This window comes from Protopterus annectens, chromosome 12.part0 (assembly GCF_019279795.1).
Source record: "Protopterus annectens isolate FY-2018-M chromosome 12.part0, PAN1.0, whole genome shotgun sequence".
NCBI lineage: Eukaryota > Metazoa > Chordata > Ceratodontiformes > Protopteridae > Protopterus > Protopterus annectens.
Genome location: NC_056746.1, coordinates 99,719,403 through 99,738,474, shown reverse-complemented (window position 1 = coordinate 99,738,474; position 19,072 = coordinate 99,719,403). Strand labels below are relative to the sequence as shown.

The following is a 19,072-nucleotide window of genomic DNA, read 5'->3' as shown; positions in this document are numbered from 1 at the left end:
ACTTACTCTACAACCTTTTGAGGCGGCTACTGCTGAGTTAAAATACTTGTCATGGAAGACTGCTTTTTTGTTGGCCATTACTTCTGCAAGAAGGGTTTCTGAGTTGCAGGCCCTTATGGCAGTAGAGCCCTTTTTGATTTTCCATAAGGATAGAGTATCATTACGTACTAATCCTTCCTTTATGCCTAAGGTGGTTTCTAGTGTGGCTTTAAACCAAACTATTCATTTGCCTACTTTCTATGCAGATCCCCAAAACAAGGGAGAAAAGATTTTGCACACTTTAGATGTACATAGGCAGTTACGTTATTATTTAAGCAGGACTAAGGATTTCAGGCAGTCTCAGCAGTTGTTTGTTTCTTTTGCCTTGACTTCTCAGGGCAAGCCTGTGTCTAAGCAAACTATTTCTAAGTGGATTGGGTTTTGCATTTTATTTTGTTATTCCCATCATGGCAAGGAGATTCCAGCTGGGATTAGGCCTCATTCCACAAGGGCTACTGCCACTTCAACAGCATTTCTCAGGGGGGTGGCAACTAAGGATATTTTGGAGGCAGCTACTTGGAGTTCAGTGCATACTTTCTCTAAGCATTACCACCTTCCTCTCTACTCTAAATCTAGGGCTGGTTTTGCCACAGCTATTTTGCAAGGCATGTTGACAGCTCCTGCTTCCTTATGATTTGCCAGCCTCCCTTACCTCTGCTTTGGGATTCTACCCAATGGTTAGGACTGCAGCAATGTGGAATGAAGAACATAGTACAGTTTTGTACCTACCATAAATGTAGATGTTCGAGGATCCACATTGCTGCAGTCCCCCCTCTGTGTTTAGGGGTTGTGGTGTGGGTTAGGCTATATTCTTGTGCATTTGTATATATTGTATATATGTTTGGTGCAGGGTTTTTGTTGGTGTTTTGGTTTGGGCCTTGTCTTTTTAGGGCCTTCTGACATCTGGGGCAAGAAAAGACTGAGGATATGGCGTCGGTCATGCGCATTAGTACCCTGGCGTCCTGGCGTCCGTCTAATGCGCCTTGACCGACATCAATATACTTTGGTTCGGCGACTGGACAGCGGACTACCCCAATGGTTAGGACTGCAGCAATGTGGATCCTCGAACATCTGCATTTATGGTAGGTACAAAACTGTACTTTTTCTGTTTTTATCTGTCTTGCTGAGAAGAGCACATATTGATTCACCTCCTTGTAAATAAACCCACGTCAGATCTCGAAAAGCTGATGGTTGAGTGTTTCTGTGACTATTATTGAGCTGAAATGCTATGAGCACACACACACACACACACACATATATATATATATATATATATATATATATATATATATATATATATATATATATATGCACACATGTACAATGTGTGCATGTAGTAATTGCATATGTAGTTCATTTCCGTTGTTATGTTGATGGCTTTTTTTTTTTTTTTTCAGCCAGTAGCTGCTGGTAGTGGAATTCCACAGATTAAATGTTATCTTAACGGAGTGAAGATTCCTCATGTGGTCCGTCTCAAGGTGAGAAGTAATTGGTTTATTTTATTTTTTTTTATTAATTGTTTGACCTAGTAGTTTTTTTCTGTTTTAAAGTACAGATTTTTTTTTTAGCAGGAGTTGCACCTCTTTTAGGAAAAGGTAATTTCTTACTGATTTTTCACTGATTTTTCATTTGATCTCCTGAATTTGAATAGACTTTATTTCCTTGTGATTTGTGCCTTCTCCCTCTTGTATCTATGTTTCATTTATTTATTTTGTTTTTGTTTACTGGAAAGTCTAACTGATTTAGCAAAGACCCCTTTCAGTGATGGCCAGGAGAGAAAAGAGCCACAGTTTTTCATAAACAAAGTCACCAGGATTGCTCTTGCTCAGTGTAAAAGAACAGTGAACAGGTATTTACAGAGGTGACAGTATAAAGCCGATCACAAATATGTAAGAAGAAAATAACATGCATCTTACATAAAATAACAAGTGTCTTATATACAGGATGCCGTGAAACTGAAGTAAGAAAAAATAGTAAACATTCAGACACAAAGTATTTAAGCAATGTTAGTTTCTGAGAAGAAAAAGTACTAGGAAACATTTTTGAGATATTTTCAGGTGTTTAGTGTGTTCTATGGATCCCAAATATTTGAGAAAGCTAAAAGAACAAAGATAGGAGGTGATGTAATTTTGGATAGTTCACACTCAGCCATGACAAATTTAAGGAAAAATTAGGTAGATAACAGGGAACTGTATGTATTAGGTGTAAAGTTCTTTGATTACAGAAATCTTGTCAAGCATGTTTCTGTCCATCACTCCCCCCTCCTACATCCTTGTTAATGTCCCCCCAAACACAGTTATACTACTTATCTTACTTGCTAGTGTCGGAAGGTAGCAAGTGGGATAACTGTGGGGGGACGACAGTGATATGAATGCAGGCAGAGGGGGGTGATGGTGGGACAGTGACATGGATGTAGGCAGAGGGGGTGATGGGGAACAGCGACATGGATATAGGCAGAGGGGGTGATGGGGGACAGTGACATGGATGTAGGCAGTGGGTGACAGGTGGACAGTGATATGGATATAGGGGGGGGTGATGGGGAAATGACATGGATGTTGGCGGGGTGACGGTGGACAGTGATATGAATGTAGGCAGAGGGGGGATGACAGTGGCATGAACGTAGGCAGAGGGGGTGACAGGGCAACAGTTTCATGAATGTAGGCGGGTGATGGGGGGACAGTGGCATGAATGTAGGCAGAGGGGGGTGATGGGGGAAAGTGACAGGAGGGTGGGCAGTGGAGGGGGATGGGGGACAGTGACATGGAAGCAGGCAGAAGGAGTGATGGTGGAAATGGCATGGATGTAGGCAGAGGGGGGTGATGGGGATAGTGACATGGATGTAGGCAGAGGGGTGATGGGGAACAGTGACATGGATGTAGCAGGGGGGGTGACGGGTGGACAGTGATATGGATGTAGACAGAGGGGGGGTGATGGGGGAAATGGCATGGATATAGGCAGAGGGGGTGATGATAGTGACATGGATGTAGGCAGAGCGGGGTGATGGGGAACAATGACATGGATGTAGGCAGGGGGGGTGACGGGTGGACAGTGATATGGATGTAGGCAGAGGTGGTGATGGTGGGACGGGCATGAATGTAGGCAGAGGGGTGACAGAGGGACAGTGACATGAATGTAGGCAGAGGGGTGTGACAGGGCGACAGTGGCATGAATGTAGCCGGGGGGGGGGTGATGGGGACAGTGGCATGAATGTAGGCAGAAGGGGGTGATGGGGGATAGTGACATGAATGTAGGCAGTGGAGGGTGATGGGGAACAGTGACATGGAAGCAGGCAGAGGGGGTTGATGGTGGAAATGGCATGGATGTAGGCAGAGGGGGGTGATGGGGGAACAGTGATATGGATTTAGGCAGGGGAGTGACAGGTGGTAACAAAGGAAGCAGGCTAGCAAGTACGGCAGATGCACAGGCCAGAAAAACTGTAACAAAACACAAAAAGAGTCAGCACCTTGGGAGGGTGAAGATTTATTCAAAAAACCAGACCAGTTTCAGCTTGTAGCTTTCATCAGTGGTACATCACAGACAGAGGGGGATGATGGGGAAATGGCATGGATATAGACAGAGAGGGTGATGATGGATAGTGACAATGGATGTAGGTAGAGGGGGGTGATGGGGAACAATGACATGGATGTAGACGGGGGGTGACGGGTGGACAGTGATATGGATGTAGGAAGAGGGGTTGACGGGTAAGGACAGTGGCATGAATGTAGGCAGAGGAGGGTGACTGAGGGACACTGGCATGAATGTAGGCAGAGGGATGTGACAGGGCGACAGTGGCATGAATGTAGGCGGGGGGGTGATGGTAGGGACAGTGGCATGAATGTAGGCAGAGGGGGGTGACTGGGGACAGTGCCCTGAATGTAGGCAGTGGAGGGTGATGGGGCGAGTGACATGGAAACAGGCAGAAGGGAGTGATGGCAGAAATGGCATGGATGTAGGCAGTGGGGGGTGATGGGAGACAGTGACATGGATGTAGGGGGGGGTGACGGGTGGACAGTGACATGGATGTAGGCAGAGAAGGGGTGATGGGGGCCAGTGACATGAATGTAGGAACACAACAGTAATGGGGCCAATGACATGAATTTAGGCAGAGGAGAGTGAGGTGAAGGTGTGTGTGTGTGTGTGTGTGTGTGTGTGTGTGTGTGTGTGTGTGTGTGTGTGTGTGTGTGTGTGTGTGTGTGTGTGTGAGTGTGTGTGTGTGAGTGTGTGTCAGGGGGACTAGAGAGAGGTAGTATTAATTGAGTTAAAGGAGGGTGAGAGCAAATAATTCAGTTTAGGTAGAAGTATGCAAGACTGACAGTGACATTAAGACAGAATTTTGAAGTTGACATCCTTAAAGTTATAGAGAACTGTCTGTTTTAAAGTAACTTGTAGGTGGTATTTGATGACACACAAGCATTCATGACCCAGAAGCTGCTGATGATGGCTGTGTGTGTCACATATTAGTAACCCTTGTATTAGAAGGTTCAGTCTTATGGAAATAAATTTATTTTGTAATCAGAGTGACTTAAGGGTATGCACACTCACGGATTTTACTTGGCAGCTACCCGTGCACTTCACAGGTTTTAGTCACTGGTATCACAAATGAAGTATATCTTACAAAGATGGCATTTTTAGATTATAGCAATACTGGGACTGTTGGATTGCTAGATGTCTGTGTGACTATATTGTTTAGTTTTGTGATAGTTAATGACATCTGAAGAAAGACATGGGTATTTGTAGATTAGTAATGGGCTAGATGGTTTGTTTATGACATGGTGAATCAGTCTGTGTGAAAAACGATATATTTCGAGGTTAGACCCACTCACCTGACTCCAAGTATTTGTGTGAACAGACCCACATTCTTCAGGAACAGTATTTGAATGTGTGCTACTTTTTTTATTAAATATCCTCTGTTTTGTAGTGTGAAAGTCTTGAGTGACGCTACACAGTTGTCACATCAAGGATATGAAGGAGACTGTATTTTCTTTAAAATTTATTTATGAAACTCTCCTCATGATTCCTATTTTTGTGGGATGTTTCTGCTGGAAGAAGCATGATTTTCTGGTGTTGAAAAGGCCTGGAACTTCCAACTGGAAACCTAGAACTGCAGGGTCTGACCTACATTCAGGAGCAGAGAGATATACTTCATTATGTTGTGTTATATACATGTGCTGGTAGGAGAAAGCATCTGTCTTTTCTGCCAGAACGTTGCAGTTGGTCAGGGGTAGCTGCCCCCCCCCCCCATATGCTTTCTGTTAACCTACTCTTCATGATGTCTTCTGAGATCCTTCCTAAGGTAATTACATCACATTCACCCCTTAGTATTTTACATACCCATAATATGACCCCTCTTTATCATGTTCTTTTCCAGTATTTAGTAAAAAAAAAAAAAAAAAAAAAAGGTTTGAGACCTCTTAGTTTTTCTTTCTACATCATATCCTCCATTCTCCTCACCACAGAGCTCTGGAGTACTCTGCTGGTGACCAGTCTTTTGGTGGATGTGGTCTCAACCATCGTGATTTCTTGGGTCCTGTCTGTGAGCCAGCTGGCAATCCAGTGGTTATGTAGGGATTTATGCTTAGCTCAGAGAGGTTGTCTAAAATGCCTGAGATGGGTACTTTATCAAATGACTTGGCTGGTCAGGATACATAGTATGCACTGTTTACCCTTGTCCTTTGCCTTGGTAATCCTCAAAGAAGTTTACCAGGTTAAGTAGGCATGACCTTCCCTTAATAATGCCAAATTGGGACGGGTCCAGCATCTTTAGGTTGCCAATGTCCTTGTTTAGTGTGATAATCTGTTTTCCATGGCTTTGCATATTAGGCTTGATAGACTGATGGGTCTGTAGTTTCCTGGGTTAGTTAATGGTCTGCCCTCGTAGAGGGGATTAACAGTTGTAATCCTCCATTCACTTGGATTGTAGTCTTTAAAGCCATAGTTGGAGTGCCTCAAGTAGTCGTGATGGGTCATTAGCTGATATACAGGTGACTAACTGCTGCTGCTCAATGGGCAGCTCCCCTAGACGTTAGCTAATATACAGTTGACTAACTGCTGTGGCTCAATGGGCAGCCCCCCGCAAACTCACCAAATTTTTAGAGGAGGAAAAAAGCTTAAACTGGCTTCTTTGTCCTCTAGCAAATAAACAATCACACTTTAAGCTCTACGGGGTGCTTCCCAGCTGAGAGTGACCAGGTAAACACTGTCTGCCACAAGATGGATTATAGTGAAATTTCTTTATATAAATGGACAGCAAAAGCAGTTCTGAAGCACAGATTAATTAACAAAAACTACGTCCCTGACTAATTCACCCTTTCACCAACAAACTACTACAAAACAACTAGGGCCCTGACTAATTCATCCAGCTGCAAGGTGATTTGGAGGCAAATAGAGCTAGAAAATCCAGCAAACAGAGAAATTACTATTTTTGTCACAGAAGCAAATAAATGCTTTAAAAATGCTCAAAAACAGTAGTAATCACTGTATAAGTACAAGTGCTGTAAATCTCATTAACCGCATCGACATCCCTTTCACAAAGTCGAACGTTCTGAAACTCAGTGCATATGGCCAACGCCATATGCTCGAATTTCGGAAGTTCAACTTCATGAAAGGGAACAAAAAAATAATACGTAACACAAAAGTGTGTCTGCAGGAGGGCAAGCCCTCTCCATGCCCCGCTACTTATTTATTCCAACTCCGAGATCGCACTACAGCGAAGAAAGGGAAATCTCCCGTTCTGCGCTGTATGCCATTCCCCATTCACACAGTCGAGCTTCTACAATTTCGAGCATATGGTCTCGACCATATGCATTTCGAAATTGTAGCCGTTCGACTTTGTGAAGGGGAACCATGTAGATATATATATATATATATATATACACACACACACACATACACACACACACACACACACACACACACACACACACAGGCACACACATGTATTTATATTACATTTATAATATATCTGCCTTAGTTTGGTTGGTGAATGCAGTAATCGTGTGCTGATTTTTTTTTTTTTTTTTTTTGATAGTTTGCGTCGGTGGTGAAAGTGGTCGACTTATATTACAGTCTAACGTCAATATGTTGACTGAAATGTAATTAGTCTTCCCATTTTTCTACAGTTGTACAACTATGGAGTTGGTTTATTTTAAGTTCTGAATATGTGTTTGCAGAGCCCCAATGTTGTGGGGTGTTGAGGCAAATTCTCCCATCTGAAAGCAAAGTTTTAAGTGCTTTTTGGTGATTGTATATGTAATACATTTGTTTATATTTGCAATCACTTGTAAATGTTATCACTGATGATGTGTTTTCTATCAAACCTAATAGACAAATAAAAGAAATGGAACCATATATGTATATTACTACTGTTTCACTCTCTGAACCTAATAGTTAAATTTTTTGCAGTGATACAATAATAACCCTCGCAGAGTCTTTTTTTTTTTTGTTTGTTTTTAGACCCTTTGACCCCACTCTGTCAGGTATGTATTTTGTGCTTCGGCTGCCCTTCTTTGTGAGCACTACATTTGGTTGAATTGAACTGAAGATGCAACTTTTTATACCATGTGTCCATTTTCCTAAGGGCCATCTTCTGACTTTTATCCCCATCTGCTACCAACTCCTTACATAATTTGCTGTCTGCAATAAATCCACTTTCTCTTGCTGTGCATGACATTACAAATGAACACATTAAACAGACAGGATTGACTTTTGTGGGACCCTATGTGCTGTCCTTAATTGTGATTCAGTGTTTTGTGATGCTACATTATGTGACTATTAAACTATCGATTCACAGAAATGGGGATAACAGTGAAGCTGTAAATGTAACAAAGTATCGATTCACAGAAATGGGGATAACAATAATGCTGTAAATGTAACAACAGTGTCTGACACTAAAGGAGGAGTGTGAGCACAGGAGCGTAAAACTGCAATGTAAATGCACACATTGAGAAAGTCAGTAACGCTGTATATGTAACAACAATGTCCGACACTAAAGGAGGAGTGAGCACAGGAGTGTAAAACTGTACTGTAAGTGTACACATTGAGAAAGTCAGTAACGCTGTAAATGTAACAACAGTGTCCGACACTAAAGGAGGAGTGAGCACAGGAGTGTAAAACTGTAATGTAAGTGTACACATTGAGAAAGTCAGTAACGCTGTAAATGTAACAACAATGTCCGACACTAAAGGAGGAGTGAGCACAGGAGTGTAAAACTGTAATGTAAATTCACACATTGAGAAAGTCAGTAACGCTGTAAATGTAACAACAATGTCCGACACTAAAGGAGGAGTGTGAGCACAGGAGTGTAAAACTGCAATGTAAATGCACACATTGAGAAAGTCAGTAACGCTGTAAATGTAACAACAATGTCCGACACTAAAGGAGGAGTGAGCACAGGAGTGTAAAACTGTAATGTAAGTGTACACATTGAGAAAGTCAGTAACGCTGTAAATGTAACAACAGTGTCCGACACTAAAGGAGGAGTGAGCACAGGAGTGTAAAACTGTAATGTAAGTGTACACATTGAGAAAGTCAGTAACGCTGTAAATGTAACAACAATGTCCGACACTAAAGGAGGAGTGTGAGCACAGGAGTGTAAAACTGCAATGTAAATGCACACATTGAGAAAGTCAGTAACTCTGTAAATGTAACAACAGTGTCCGACACTAAAGGAGGAGTGAGCACAGGAGTGTAAAACTGCAATGTAAATGCACACATTGAGAAAGTCAGTAACGCTGTAAATGTAACAACAATGTCCGACACTAAAGGAGGAGTGAGCACAGGAGTGTAAAACTGCAATGTAAATGCACACATTGAGAAAGTCAGTAACGCTGTAAATGTAACAACAGTGTCCGACACTAAAGGAGGAGTTTGAGCACAGGAGTGTAAAACTGCAATGTAAATGCACACATTGAGAAAGTCAGTAACGCTGTAAATGTAACAACAATGTCCGACACTAAAGGAGGAGTGAGCACAGGAGTGTAAAACTGCAATGTAAATGCACACATTGAGAAAGTCAGTAACGCTGTAAATGTAACAACAGTGTCCGACACTAAAGGAGGAGTGTGAGCACAGGAGTGTAAAACTGCAATGTAAATGCACACATTGAGAAAGTCAGTAACGCTGTAAATGTAACAACAATGTCCGACACTAAAGGAGGAGTGAGCACAGGAGTGTAAAACTGCAATGTAAATGTACACATTGAGAAAGTCAGTAACGCTGTAAATGTAACAACAATGTCCGACACTAAAGGAGGAGTGAGCACAGGAGTGTAAAACTGTAATGTAAATGTACACATTGAGGAAGTAGAGGATGAAATTCTTCTTCTTCTTCTTTCAGCTTTTCCCAGTTAGGGGTCACCATAGCGGATCACCTCTGCTCATGATTGGCAGTGGAGTTTTTTACAGTGTCGATTTGCCAGTCCGGCACCCAGCCTTCCACAGAAGGCACACACATGCACGCCTAGGGCCAATTTAGAGTGTCCAATCCACCTGCAGCATATATTTGGGATGTGGGGGGAAACCCACATGACCACAGGGAGAACATGCAGACTCCGCACAGAAGGCACCCTAGCCAAGGATCGAACCGGAAAACCTCTTGCTGTGAGGTGGCAAGGCTAACTGCTGCACCACCACAGCCGCCCAAAGTAGAGGATGAAATAAAGACCAAAAATCTGCATGTGCAGCATTGACAAATGGCGAAACCTATAATACACTGCAAAACTTTGTTTACAGACATTTACAACTCTGTGGTTACATAAGAACTCTGCAGAAACAAGTTTTGTGCATGTACATAGAGTATCTGGGAGAAGTCATGCCAGGATTTCTCCTGCAAACTGTGCGGTACTCTTGCAGACTTATCAACATTTTTGCAATGTCTGAGAGATTGAGTGTCACCAAACATGGCCTTCTCTGGAGTGACATTCACCCTCTCTTCCTCTTGCTGCTTAAGGATAAGTGGGCTGTGACTTCAGCATATTGTTTAGGTAACAGCAGCCTTGTATGTCTGTTCCAGGATTCCTCAGTGTCCTAGACGGTGGACATAGATGTAAGTAGATCATGTACATTCTACAAGGTAAAGTTTTGTCTGGAAGAGTTCTCCTAAATTTGTCCTGGATATAGTTGTCAACTTGAGAAGAAGGCTGTAAAGAAGGTAAAATGTCTTTCAGAGTAGCTGCATAGCTTCGATGACTCCCTTTGTTAGAATGTAGGCAAGGTTGAATAGGTGGCATGCCTGCACAGAAAACCTGGTCACTGCCATACAGTGCAAAAAGATGCTCAGTCTGAAAATGCCTCCATAGTATTTGGCTAAATTGAAAGTTGTAGCCTTTCACCTGAGACATAATAAACTGCACCATTAAAGTCCTGCATAATATAGTTGATTTGCCAGGCCATTCACACTTTGCTATCTACTCCATCAAATTCCGAATATCAGGTCATGGGCATTTTCAGTTTTATGTGAAAGTTGGGACATAACTAACTGAAAAAACTGTGGAATTCTTCCTCCCCAACTCCTCCATGGAAGTACTGTAATTGCTGGTGGATTGTGAATTTACCCAGAAATGTACAATCCTTCATCCGTACAAGAGAGGCAGGTAGGTTTTACAGGTTAGCTTCAGTTGTTGAGAGCAGTATGACCATCTCCTACTTGTAATTTTTATTTAATTAGGCTACTGTGCAGTGCAAATTGTTGGTCACAGTGTATTTTGCTGAGATATCTGTGCTTGACCTACAGAGCATCCTCTGATCCTAGTCTGATGGACTTTTTGCTCATCTGCAAAACAAATAGCATCATAATTACCTGATCTGAGGACCTAAATCTTGCCTGCAACATAAACGGGACACATTAGGGGATAGGCTTGTGTCTCGGGGATTACCTCTTTTATTGCAACAGGCATCTCATCCAAGTGAAGCAGAGGTCTTCTCTAACCCAAACTCCAAACTTGGGCCAGTGGATGGGGAATTGGAAATTTACATCTGGTCTGGCACTTATGTCTCTAGTAGACAGACTCCACCTTTAATTGCTTGATCACCCATGCCCAAGCATAGTGAAGTGGTACAGAGGCTTGTCACAATAGTGCGGTATGCAGTATTTGCTCCATATGCACATTGTAACCAAAAGCCAGCATGTGAATACATCATGTAAGTACTGACTTTTGACTGCTGCTATATAGTTAGGTGTATGCATTAATCTTATCCTGTATGGACAGGTATTGCACAATAACAGGCAAATTGGGATGTCACGTGGCACTATGATGTGGATAATGCTAGCTCAAGAATGGATGAACATGAGAAATGAGTGGTAGCTGCTGTATTTTACAGGGGGTGAAGATATTTGATTGCTGTCCTGAAAATAGTAAGGTAAGAAACTTGAAATCAAACATTTTGATACTGTCTGATATAGGAACTGAACATTGCAATGGAGAATTCAGATCTGCATTATGCAAGATATGCAAGGCAACAGTTAAGGGACTACAGCTGCAAACGTTCATAGTGTGCCCATTCAAACTAACAGGTAAACAAAGAGATAAAATATTAACTGCAACTTGCTAAGAAAGAGCAAACCTACAGGTAGCCAGTTAAGTGAATGAAACCAAAAAGCCAGAGAATCATGGAAAATATTAACGACAGGAAAAAAATCTTAATTACATCTGATAACAGGTTATGTTACATTTCAATATGTACCTTTTATTCAGTAGTAGTGTAGTAACAGCGATGTTTTGAAACACAGAAATTTGGTATTTATTAGTTGTACATTCTGCATGGCAATTGATACTTGGTCTATAGCTTGCATACTTCTCTTGTATTTGCATCAGATACCGCTAGTGTGCAGTGCGGGTAAAAAAATTAAAAAATTACCCTCGTATCAGAGGTGGCAGTGCAACATATTCATAGTGGCTTAACCTGAGAGTAGCTTTAACCAAGCCCCATGTGAAACCTGATCAAGCACCTAGAATTCAGTGTAGCTTCAACACCGTAAGTCTGAAGATGAATTCACATACATGAACAGGAGTAGCTGCATATTCATGGCTAAAGGTATATGGGCAAGGCAGGTTGTCACTACACTGAAAAACTGGTATGTAATGGTGGATAATTAAAGCCATAGCACCAATTCAACTGTAGTCTGGAAAATATTTAGTAAGGGATTTAGTCCAAGCACAAATATTTCTACAGTGATTTCAGTGTCATCCATTATCTGATTCAAGGTAAATTAACCTTGATATCCTTTATTAAAAAAAAAAATATTATTTTGTCAGAAGTGACTTCTGGAGACACGAAAAAAGAAGGGGAAAATATAGCAATGTGGTTTGTATGTACAAAGACAAATCCAGGGACACTGCAAAAGTTTTTTTGCGAACCAACCAGTGCAGTAAAAAAATATGTAGGCAAACACTGAATACCAACACACTTTGCACATGTAAATCATTTTTAGCAAGGTGGAAGCATGAAGTGATACCTTAGACACTTACACTAATAAAGATCTAAAATGGTTTAATATTTTAAAAGTTTTATTTAGCTCCCTGGTGGAAGATGTTACAGAAGTTGCTATATAAACTGGATGCTAATGCAGTCAAGTAAGGCCATGGCTACAGTGCAGCAATAAAAAATGTCCCCTGTAACAAAAGAAATGCTAGAGCAAAGATTCACTTGCATGAGTCAAGCACCCTGCTGAGATCTGCCAGTCAATGAAATTACCAAGTCAAATTACCCTCAGGACTTTGACAGCCAGGGAAGCTAGGTGTTGCGGGGGAGGGTTGAAGTAAAAGAACTGGAATTCATTGTCTCACAAATTAGTGCCATTTAAACTAAATTAAAAAAAAGGCAGCAGTAAACAGCACTTTGTGTGTGTTCTGTGACATTTGCACTGTTTCAGTTTTAAGTAGTCATTCAGCAGCAAGGAATGTTACTTTAACTATTCTATTTTACTCAGAACTTTATATGCATGCAACATCTATGAAATGACAAGAGCTTTAGGCAAATGCAGGCCTGCATGATGTAACATTTCTGAGCAAAACAATGACTTGTGGGATACTGAGTGGCAACCTGATTTATCCAAACCATGTCAATATGCTGTACTCCAGGTGGTCAGAGTCTGTAATTACATATAAAAATATTTAAAATCCTGTAAATAACCCCAGAGTGCTGTTAAAGTGTAGGAAACATCATGCCATGATGTTTTAAACATGTTTTTTGAGTCTGTGGGTGCGGTACTCCTTTAACTCATTCACTCCGGAGCAGCTCAGGAAAAGCTGCCTGCTTAATTCCACCATAGGAACAACAGTGCAGCCAGAGCTCATTTTTAGAAAATCCGTTTGTAATACCATACAGAAAACAAATGTTCATGACTCTTTAACTATAAGAGTTAGACTAAAAATGTAAATGCGAAAGTTGTTCACTAGACACTGACCTTTCCAACAGTGTAAATGTTGATAGTGTATATCAAAGTCATTATTAAATATTTGGCAAGGAATGCTGATATTGTGCATATTTTTTACCTTTTTGGAAAAACAAAGCATAATATCTTGGCCAATGTACCATGCAGACCCAGACAATTTTAATGTAATTTGTTAGTATGAATGTCAGCTTTAAAATGATACTTTAACCATTACTGTGTGATGTTCCTTTCTTGAGATATTCACAGAAATATGATTAATATATTATTTTTCATACTTGATAAATAAACAGAGCATAATATCTCATCACCTGTAACAGACAGAGCCTACATATCAGTGTAGAAGTTGTGCATCTGAATGTCAGCTTCAAAATGATGTATCATTTGTGTGATCACCATGCTCCCTTGCAAAGATATGGGCATAATAATGAAAAGTATTGTCAATGTATAATTTTCATAATCGTACAAGATTAAACAAACTGTGGTATCTGTACATGTGTAGAGTGCACAGACACAGTTCTTTTACCATGTTGTAAGGAGTAACACTGTCTTCAAAATGAGGTATTACTTGGCACACTTACATGCTCCCTTGCAAAGTTATTTACCAAAATATGAAAAAAAATCATAATTTCCATAACCTAATTACAAACAAACTTTGAGATCTGCACATGTGTCCAACATACAGGCACAATTCTTCTACCATATTGGAACCAGCAATACTGTCTTCAAAATGAGGTATTACTTGGCACATTCACATGCTCCCTTGCAAAGTTATCTACCAAAATATGAAAAAAAATCATAATTTCCATAACCTGAGTCCGAAACAAACTTTGATATCTGCACATGAGTACAACATACAGGCACCGTTCTTTTACCATGTTAGAACTATCAGTGCTGTCTTCAAAATGAGGTATTACTTAGCACATTCAGATGTTCCCTTGCAAAGTTATTTACTAAAATATGAAAAACAATTATAATTTCCATAACCTAAGTCCTAAATAAACTTTGATATCTGCTCCCTTGCAAAGTTATTTACCAAAATATGAAAAAAAATCATAATTTCCATAACCTAATTCCAAACAAACTTTGAGATCTGCACATGTGTACAACATAGTGGCACAATTCTTTTATCATGTTGGAGCCGGTAATACTGTCTTCAAAATGAGGTATTACTTGGCACATTCAGATGCTCCCTTGCAAAGTTATTTACCAAAATATGAAAAAAATCATAATTTCCATAACCTAAGTCCGAAACAAACATTGATATCTGCACATGTGTAAAACATACAGGCCCAATTCTTTTACATGTTCGAACTATCAATACTATACATATACACATACAATACATATTCGATTGTACATGCTAGCACTCTCCTGAAACAGTTGTTCTTTCTCAGCATCTTCACCAGCTTCTTACCACAGTTATTTGCCAAACTCATAAAAATATATTTTACACACATTTCATAATAGAGTTTTACTTACCATACTGGTCCCTACTTGGTCGTGGGTGATGTCCTTCAAGAATGCAACTGCAGTCATAACATGTGGGTTGTCCTGCCTCAGGCAGCCCTCGGTCGGCCGGATTCCAAAGTCTGGGTCCGACGTCGGCTGATGTCGCATTTCTCTCTGACGTCAGAGCGGCTGGAGTACATAAGCATCAGCCGACACCATTTTCTTCAGTCTTTCTTGTCTCGCGGTGCCCGAAGCAGAAGCAGTTCGCAAGTGCCGGTCGGTCAGCTCCTGTATTCTTCGATACCGAAGTCATCAAAAAAGCTAAGTACCCCGTTGGGGACCTTTTCTTGCCTCAGCTGATGTCAGAAATAACTGAAAAAGTTAACAATTGTCTTTCTTGTGGTAAACAAATACCTCATAAGGATTTCCACTCTTACTGTCTTCCTTGCCTGGGCCCAGACCACGACGTCTCGGCCTGTGTAGCCTGTGCTCGCCTCAACAAGCGCACTCTCAGGCGCCGGGCGGAGTTCGCTGAAGACTTTTTTGCCGATAAATTTGCTTACACCATGCCGTCGGATCTTCCGACATCACAAACTCCCAAAAAGCGAAAAGACCGGGACCGACATCCTCGGCCCGCGTCTACCACCGACTCCACACCAAAACCTAGCGCGAGTGCTCTGTTTCCCTCTGAGACGGTCTCTCCACCGCTCCGAACCGAAGACACCGCATTACCGACGACTCCGATTTCGGACATCACTCCGCCAGTTATTGATTTTCCTCCGGATACCGAAACCGAGGAAATGCCCGAGACCATTGCTGTAGACAAGGTCACAGGCCTCCTATGACCATGTCTATTAAGGTCTACACTAGGGCTAAGGCAGCCAGCAAAACAAAGCATATTACTTCTAAATCCTTACCTCAGCCTACTCCAGAGACACAAATTATGTCCATGGCTGCTGATTTAATTTCCATGATTAGAGGTTCACAGGCCCAACCTGAGAGAGGATCCCCAGCCTCCTTCTGATAAAAGGCCCAGGGTTGAACCCTCTGAAACTATTCCTTCAGATGAAGACTCTGAGGGCTCTGTCCACTCTGATAGCCAGGAAGAGCTCTTCCAGACCTATGAGGACTCGGATGCAGAAGATTCCATCCCCTCGGCCTCCCCTCCTGAGGATATTTCTTTTGGGGAAGTTCTGCACAACATGAGGGAACATTTCAAGTGGCAAGGTCAGGAATATTCTGATTCTAGGAAACGCCTGAGGACTTTCCTTAAGAAGCCCCAGCACAGGCCCTTAGCTATTCCTCCTGTACTTGATGTTCTGGATGATCTATATTCTGACTCTAGTGCTATCCCTGATTCTCTTCCTCCTGCTCCAGCCAAGCCAGACAGGTATTACAGGGTCCCAGAAACTCATTCCCATTTATTCAGGGCCCATTCTGCTGATTTGGAAACTATTTCACAGGGGCCTAAAGGAGTTTCAGCCTCCACCTCTAAAAATCCATTGCCCTCCAACAGGGAGGCCAGGTCATTAGAGAGATGGGGTAAAAAGGTTTACACATCCACTACCTTATCTATGAGAGCTTTAAATTGCCTTTTTCATATGTTACAATATCAGGATTACCTTTTAGAAGATTTACAAAAAACTTTAGCCACTCCTGATCCTTTAGACAGGAAGACTTTGCAGGAAGCTGTACATAACACTCAGCAAGTAAGCAATCACTTCCTGCAGTGTGGATATGATGCACTGGAAGCTTCATGTAGGGCAGCTATGACAGGCGCAGTCATTCGTAGACATGCATGGTTAAAGATCAACCTCTACCAGATCATGTAAAAGCAAAACTTCTGGATGCACCTTTGGAAAAGAACAAGCTTTTTGGTGCGAATGCTAAGGATGTGTTAAAGACCATCAAGAAAAGCAAAATCAGTTCAGACGGTGAAAGATTTCCTCCAAGTTCAACCCCCCAGATTCAGTAGGAATTGGCCTTCTAAAAACTGGTCCTTTCCTAATACAGAAAAGTTTCAAAGGGGTAAGAACAGACGTGGCCGTGGAAGAGGCCAATACAGAGGCCCTTACAGGGGATGACAATGGCAGCCAGGAAACCAAAGAAGTGACGCAGGGGTTTCACCTGCCTCACAACCACAATCTCAATGACTTTCCTCTACTACCGCCTACCAGGGAACAAATAGAAGCTCCCTTGGACGGGAAATTATCTCTGTTTGCAGAAAATTGGCACAGACTGACAAAGGACAAATGGATTTTGGACATTATAGACTAAGGGTACAGATTTCATTTTCATACCTTACCAAGAAAACAAGGCATGCCAAACTTACCACAAAACCAGAGGGCAGAGGCTATCAAGCAAATCACTCTGCTGACTCGGATGAAAGCAATAGAAAGAGTTCCACAACAAGAACAAGACCAGGGGTTTTACTCAAGACTGTTCCCTGTTCCAAGAAAAGAATCTCAATGGAGACCAATACTGGACTTGTCCGCATTAAACACCTTTCTCATAGTACCAAAGTTCAAAATGCTGACTCTACAGCAACTCCTTCCCATGCTGGGCAAGGGGTCTTGGCTGATTACTCTGGACCTCAAGGAGGCATACCTGCATGTCCCTATCAGACACAGCTGCAGAAGATACCTCAGATTTCTTGCAGGACCAGAGCATTATCAATTCTCAGCATTGCCATTTGGCTTATCTACTGCGCCCAGAGTATTCACAAAATGCCTGGCTTCAGTAATTGCTCATTGCAGGCTCCAGGGGATACACATTTACCCATACCTGGACGACTGCCTCATACAAGCGGACGACAAATTGATGTTGACAAAAAACCTGGATTATGTCATACGATTACTTCAAGCTCTGGGATACACAGTCAACTTCCAAAAGTCAAGACTGCAGCCATCCCAGCAAATAATCTTCTTAGGAGCCAAACTAGACACAGCCTCTCAGATGGCTTACCTGACAGAAGACAAGCAAGAGAAGTTAACTCATTACTTCAGAGGTTTAGCAAAACTCACCCAGATGACTGCAAGGAGATTCCTACAGGCCCTGGGTTACATGGCATCCTGCATTCTCCTGGTTCTATTAGCAAGACTACACATGAGAAAGCTTCAATGGTACCTAAAAAGCATTTGGTCTCAACACAGCAACAACTTGGATACAATCATACCGCTCATTCCATGCCTACAAAAGGAATTCCTATGGTGGGCCTCGGTGAGCCAGGCAAACACAGGTATGTCATTCAAAAAACCACAGATAACACAGACCATGACCACAGACGCCTCAGACCTTGGATGGGGGACGCACATGGAAGGCAGGTGTATACAAGGACAATGGTCTCCAAAGGAAACACATCTGCATATAAACCAAAAGGAAATGCTGGCAGTAATGCATGCCATCGAGGCTTTTCAACACCAACTCCAGCAAGGCCATTTACTGATACGGACAGACAACACCACTGTGATGTGGTACATAAACAAGCAAGGGGGCACCCACTCTTACCCCCTTTGCAGACTGACAATGCATCTTTGGGAGAAATCACTGAGTCTAAACATCCAGTTACAATCGCAGTTTGTTCCAGGAAAAGACAATGTGTTGGCGGACAGCCTAAGCAGGAATTTCACAGATCCACACGAGTGGAGGTTACATCCGAAGGCCTTCAGACAACTCACTTCGACATGGGGCAAGCCAGAAGTGAACCTATTTGCCTCTCATCTCAACCATCTTCTACCAAAATTCTGCACAAGGACATACCATCCAAAAGCTTGGAAAATAGATGCCCTCTCATTCAACTGGAACTCACTAACAATCTATGCATTCCCACCTCTGCCACTGATGACCTCAGTATTACTAAAGATCAAAGCAGAGACACCCAAGGGAATCATAATAGCTCGGACTGGCCAAGACAACACTGGTACCCACTACTACGGAGCATATGTCACACCAGGAGGTGGGCCCTTCCCCAATGGCCTCTACTTCTGACTCAACACAACTTCGAAACAGTGCATCCAAATCTACAGACACTGCAGCTAACAGCCTGGGAGATCCCATAAATAACTTCAGCCTATCTCTCTCCAAGGAAGTTCAGCGGATACTAACAGAGGCTCGAAGACCATCCACCAGAAAGGTTTACTTAGCAAAGTGGAAAAGATTCAGCAATTGGAATACCAGCAAGGGACATGATGCATCA

At 42.0% G+C, this 19,072-nt stretch overlaps 1 protein-coding gene across 1 annotated transcript in view; it reads left to right on the top strand.

Annotated features, from left to right (window-relative positions):
- The window catches only part of CLCN7 (chloride voltage-gated channel 7), a 1,228,907-nt gene that overhangs the window by 478,397 nt on the left and 731,438 nt on the right, over nucleotides 1-19,072 (top strand). Inside the window, exon 7 of the mRNA XM_044089120.1 lies at nucleotides 1,437-1,517. Coding sequence (XP_043945055.1) covers nucleotides 1,437-1,517 — 81 coding nt within the window. The remainder of the gene's footprint in view (nucleotides 1-1,436; nucleotides 1,518-19,072) is intronic.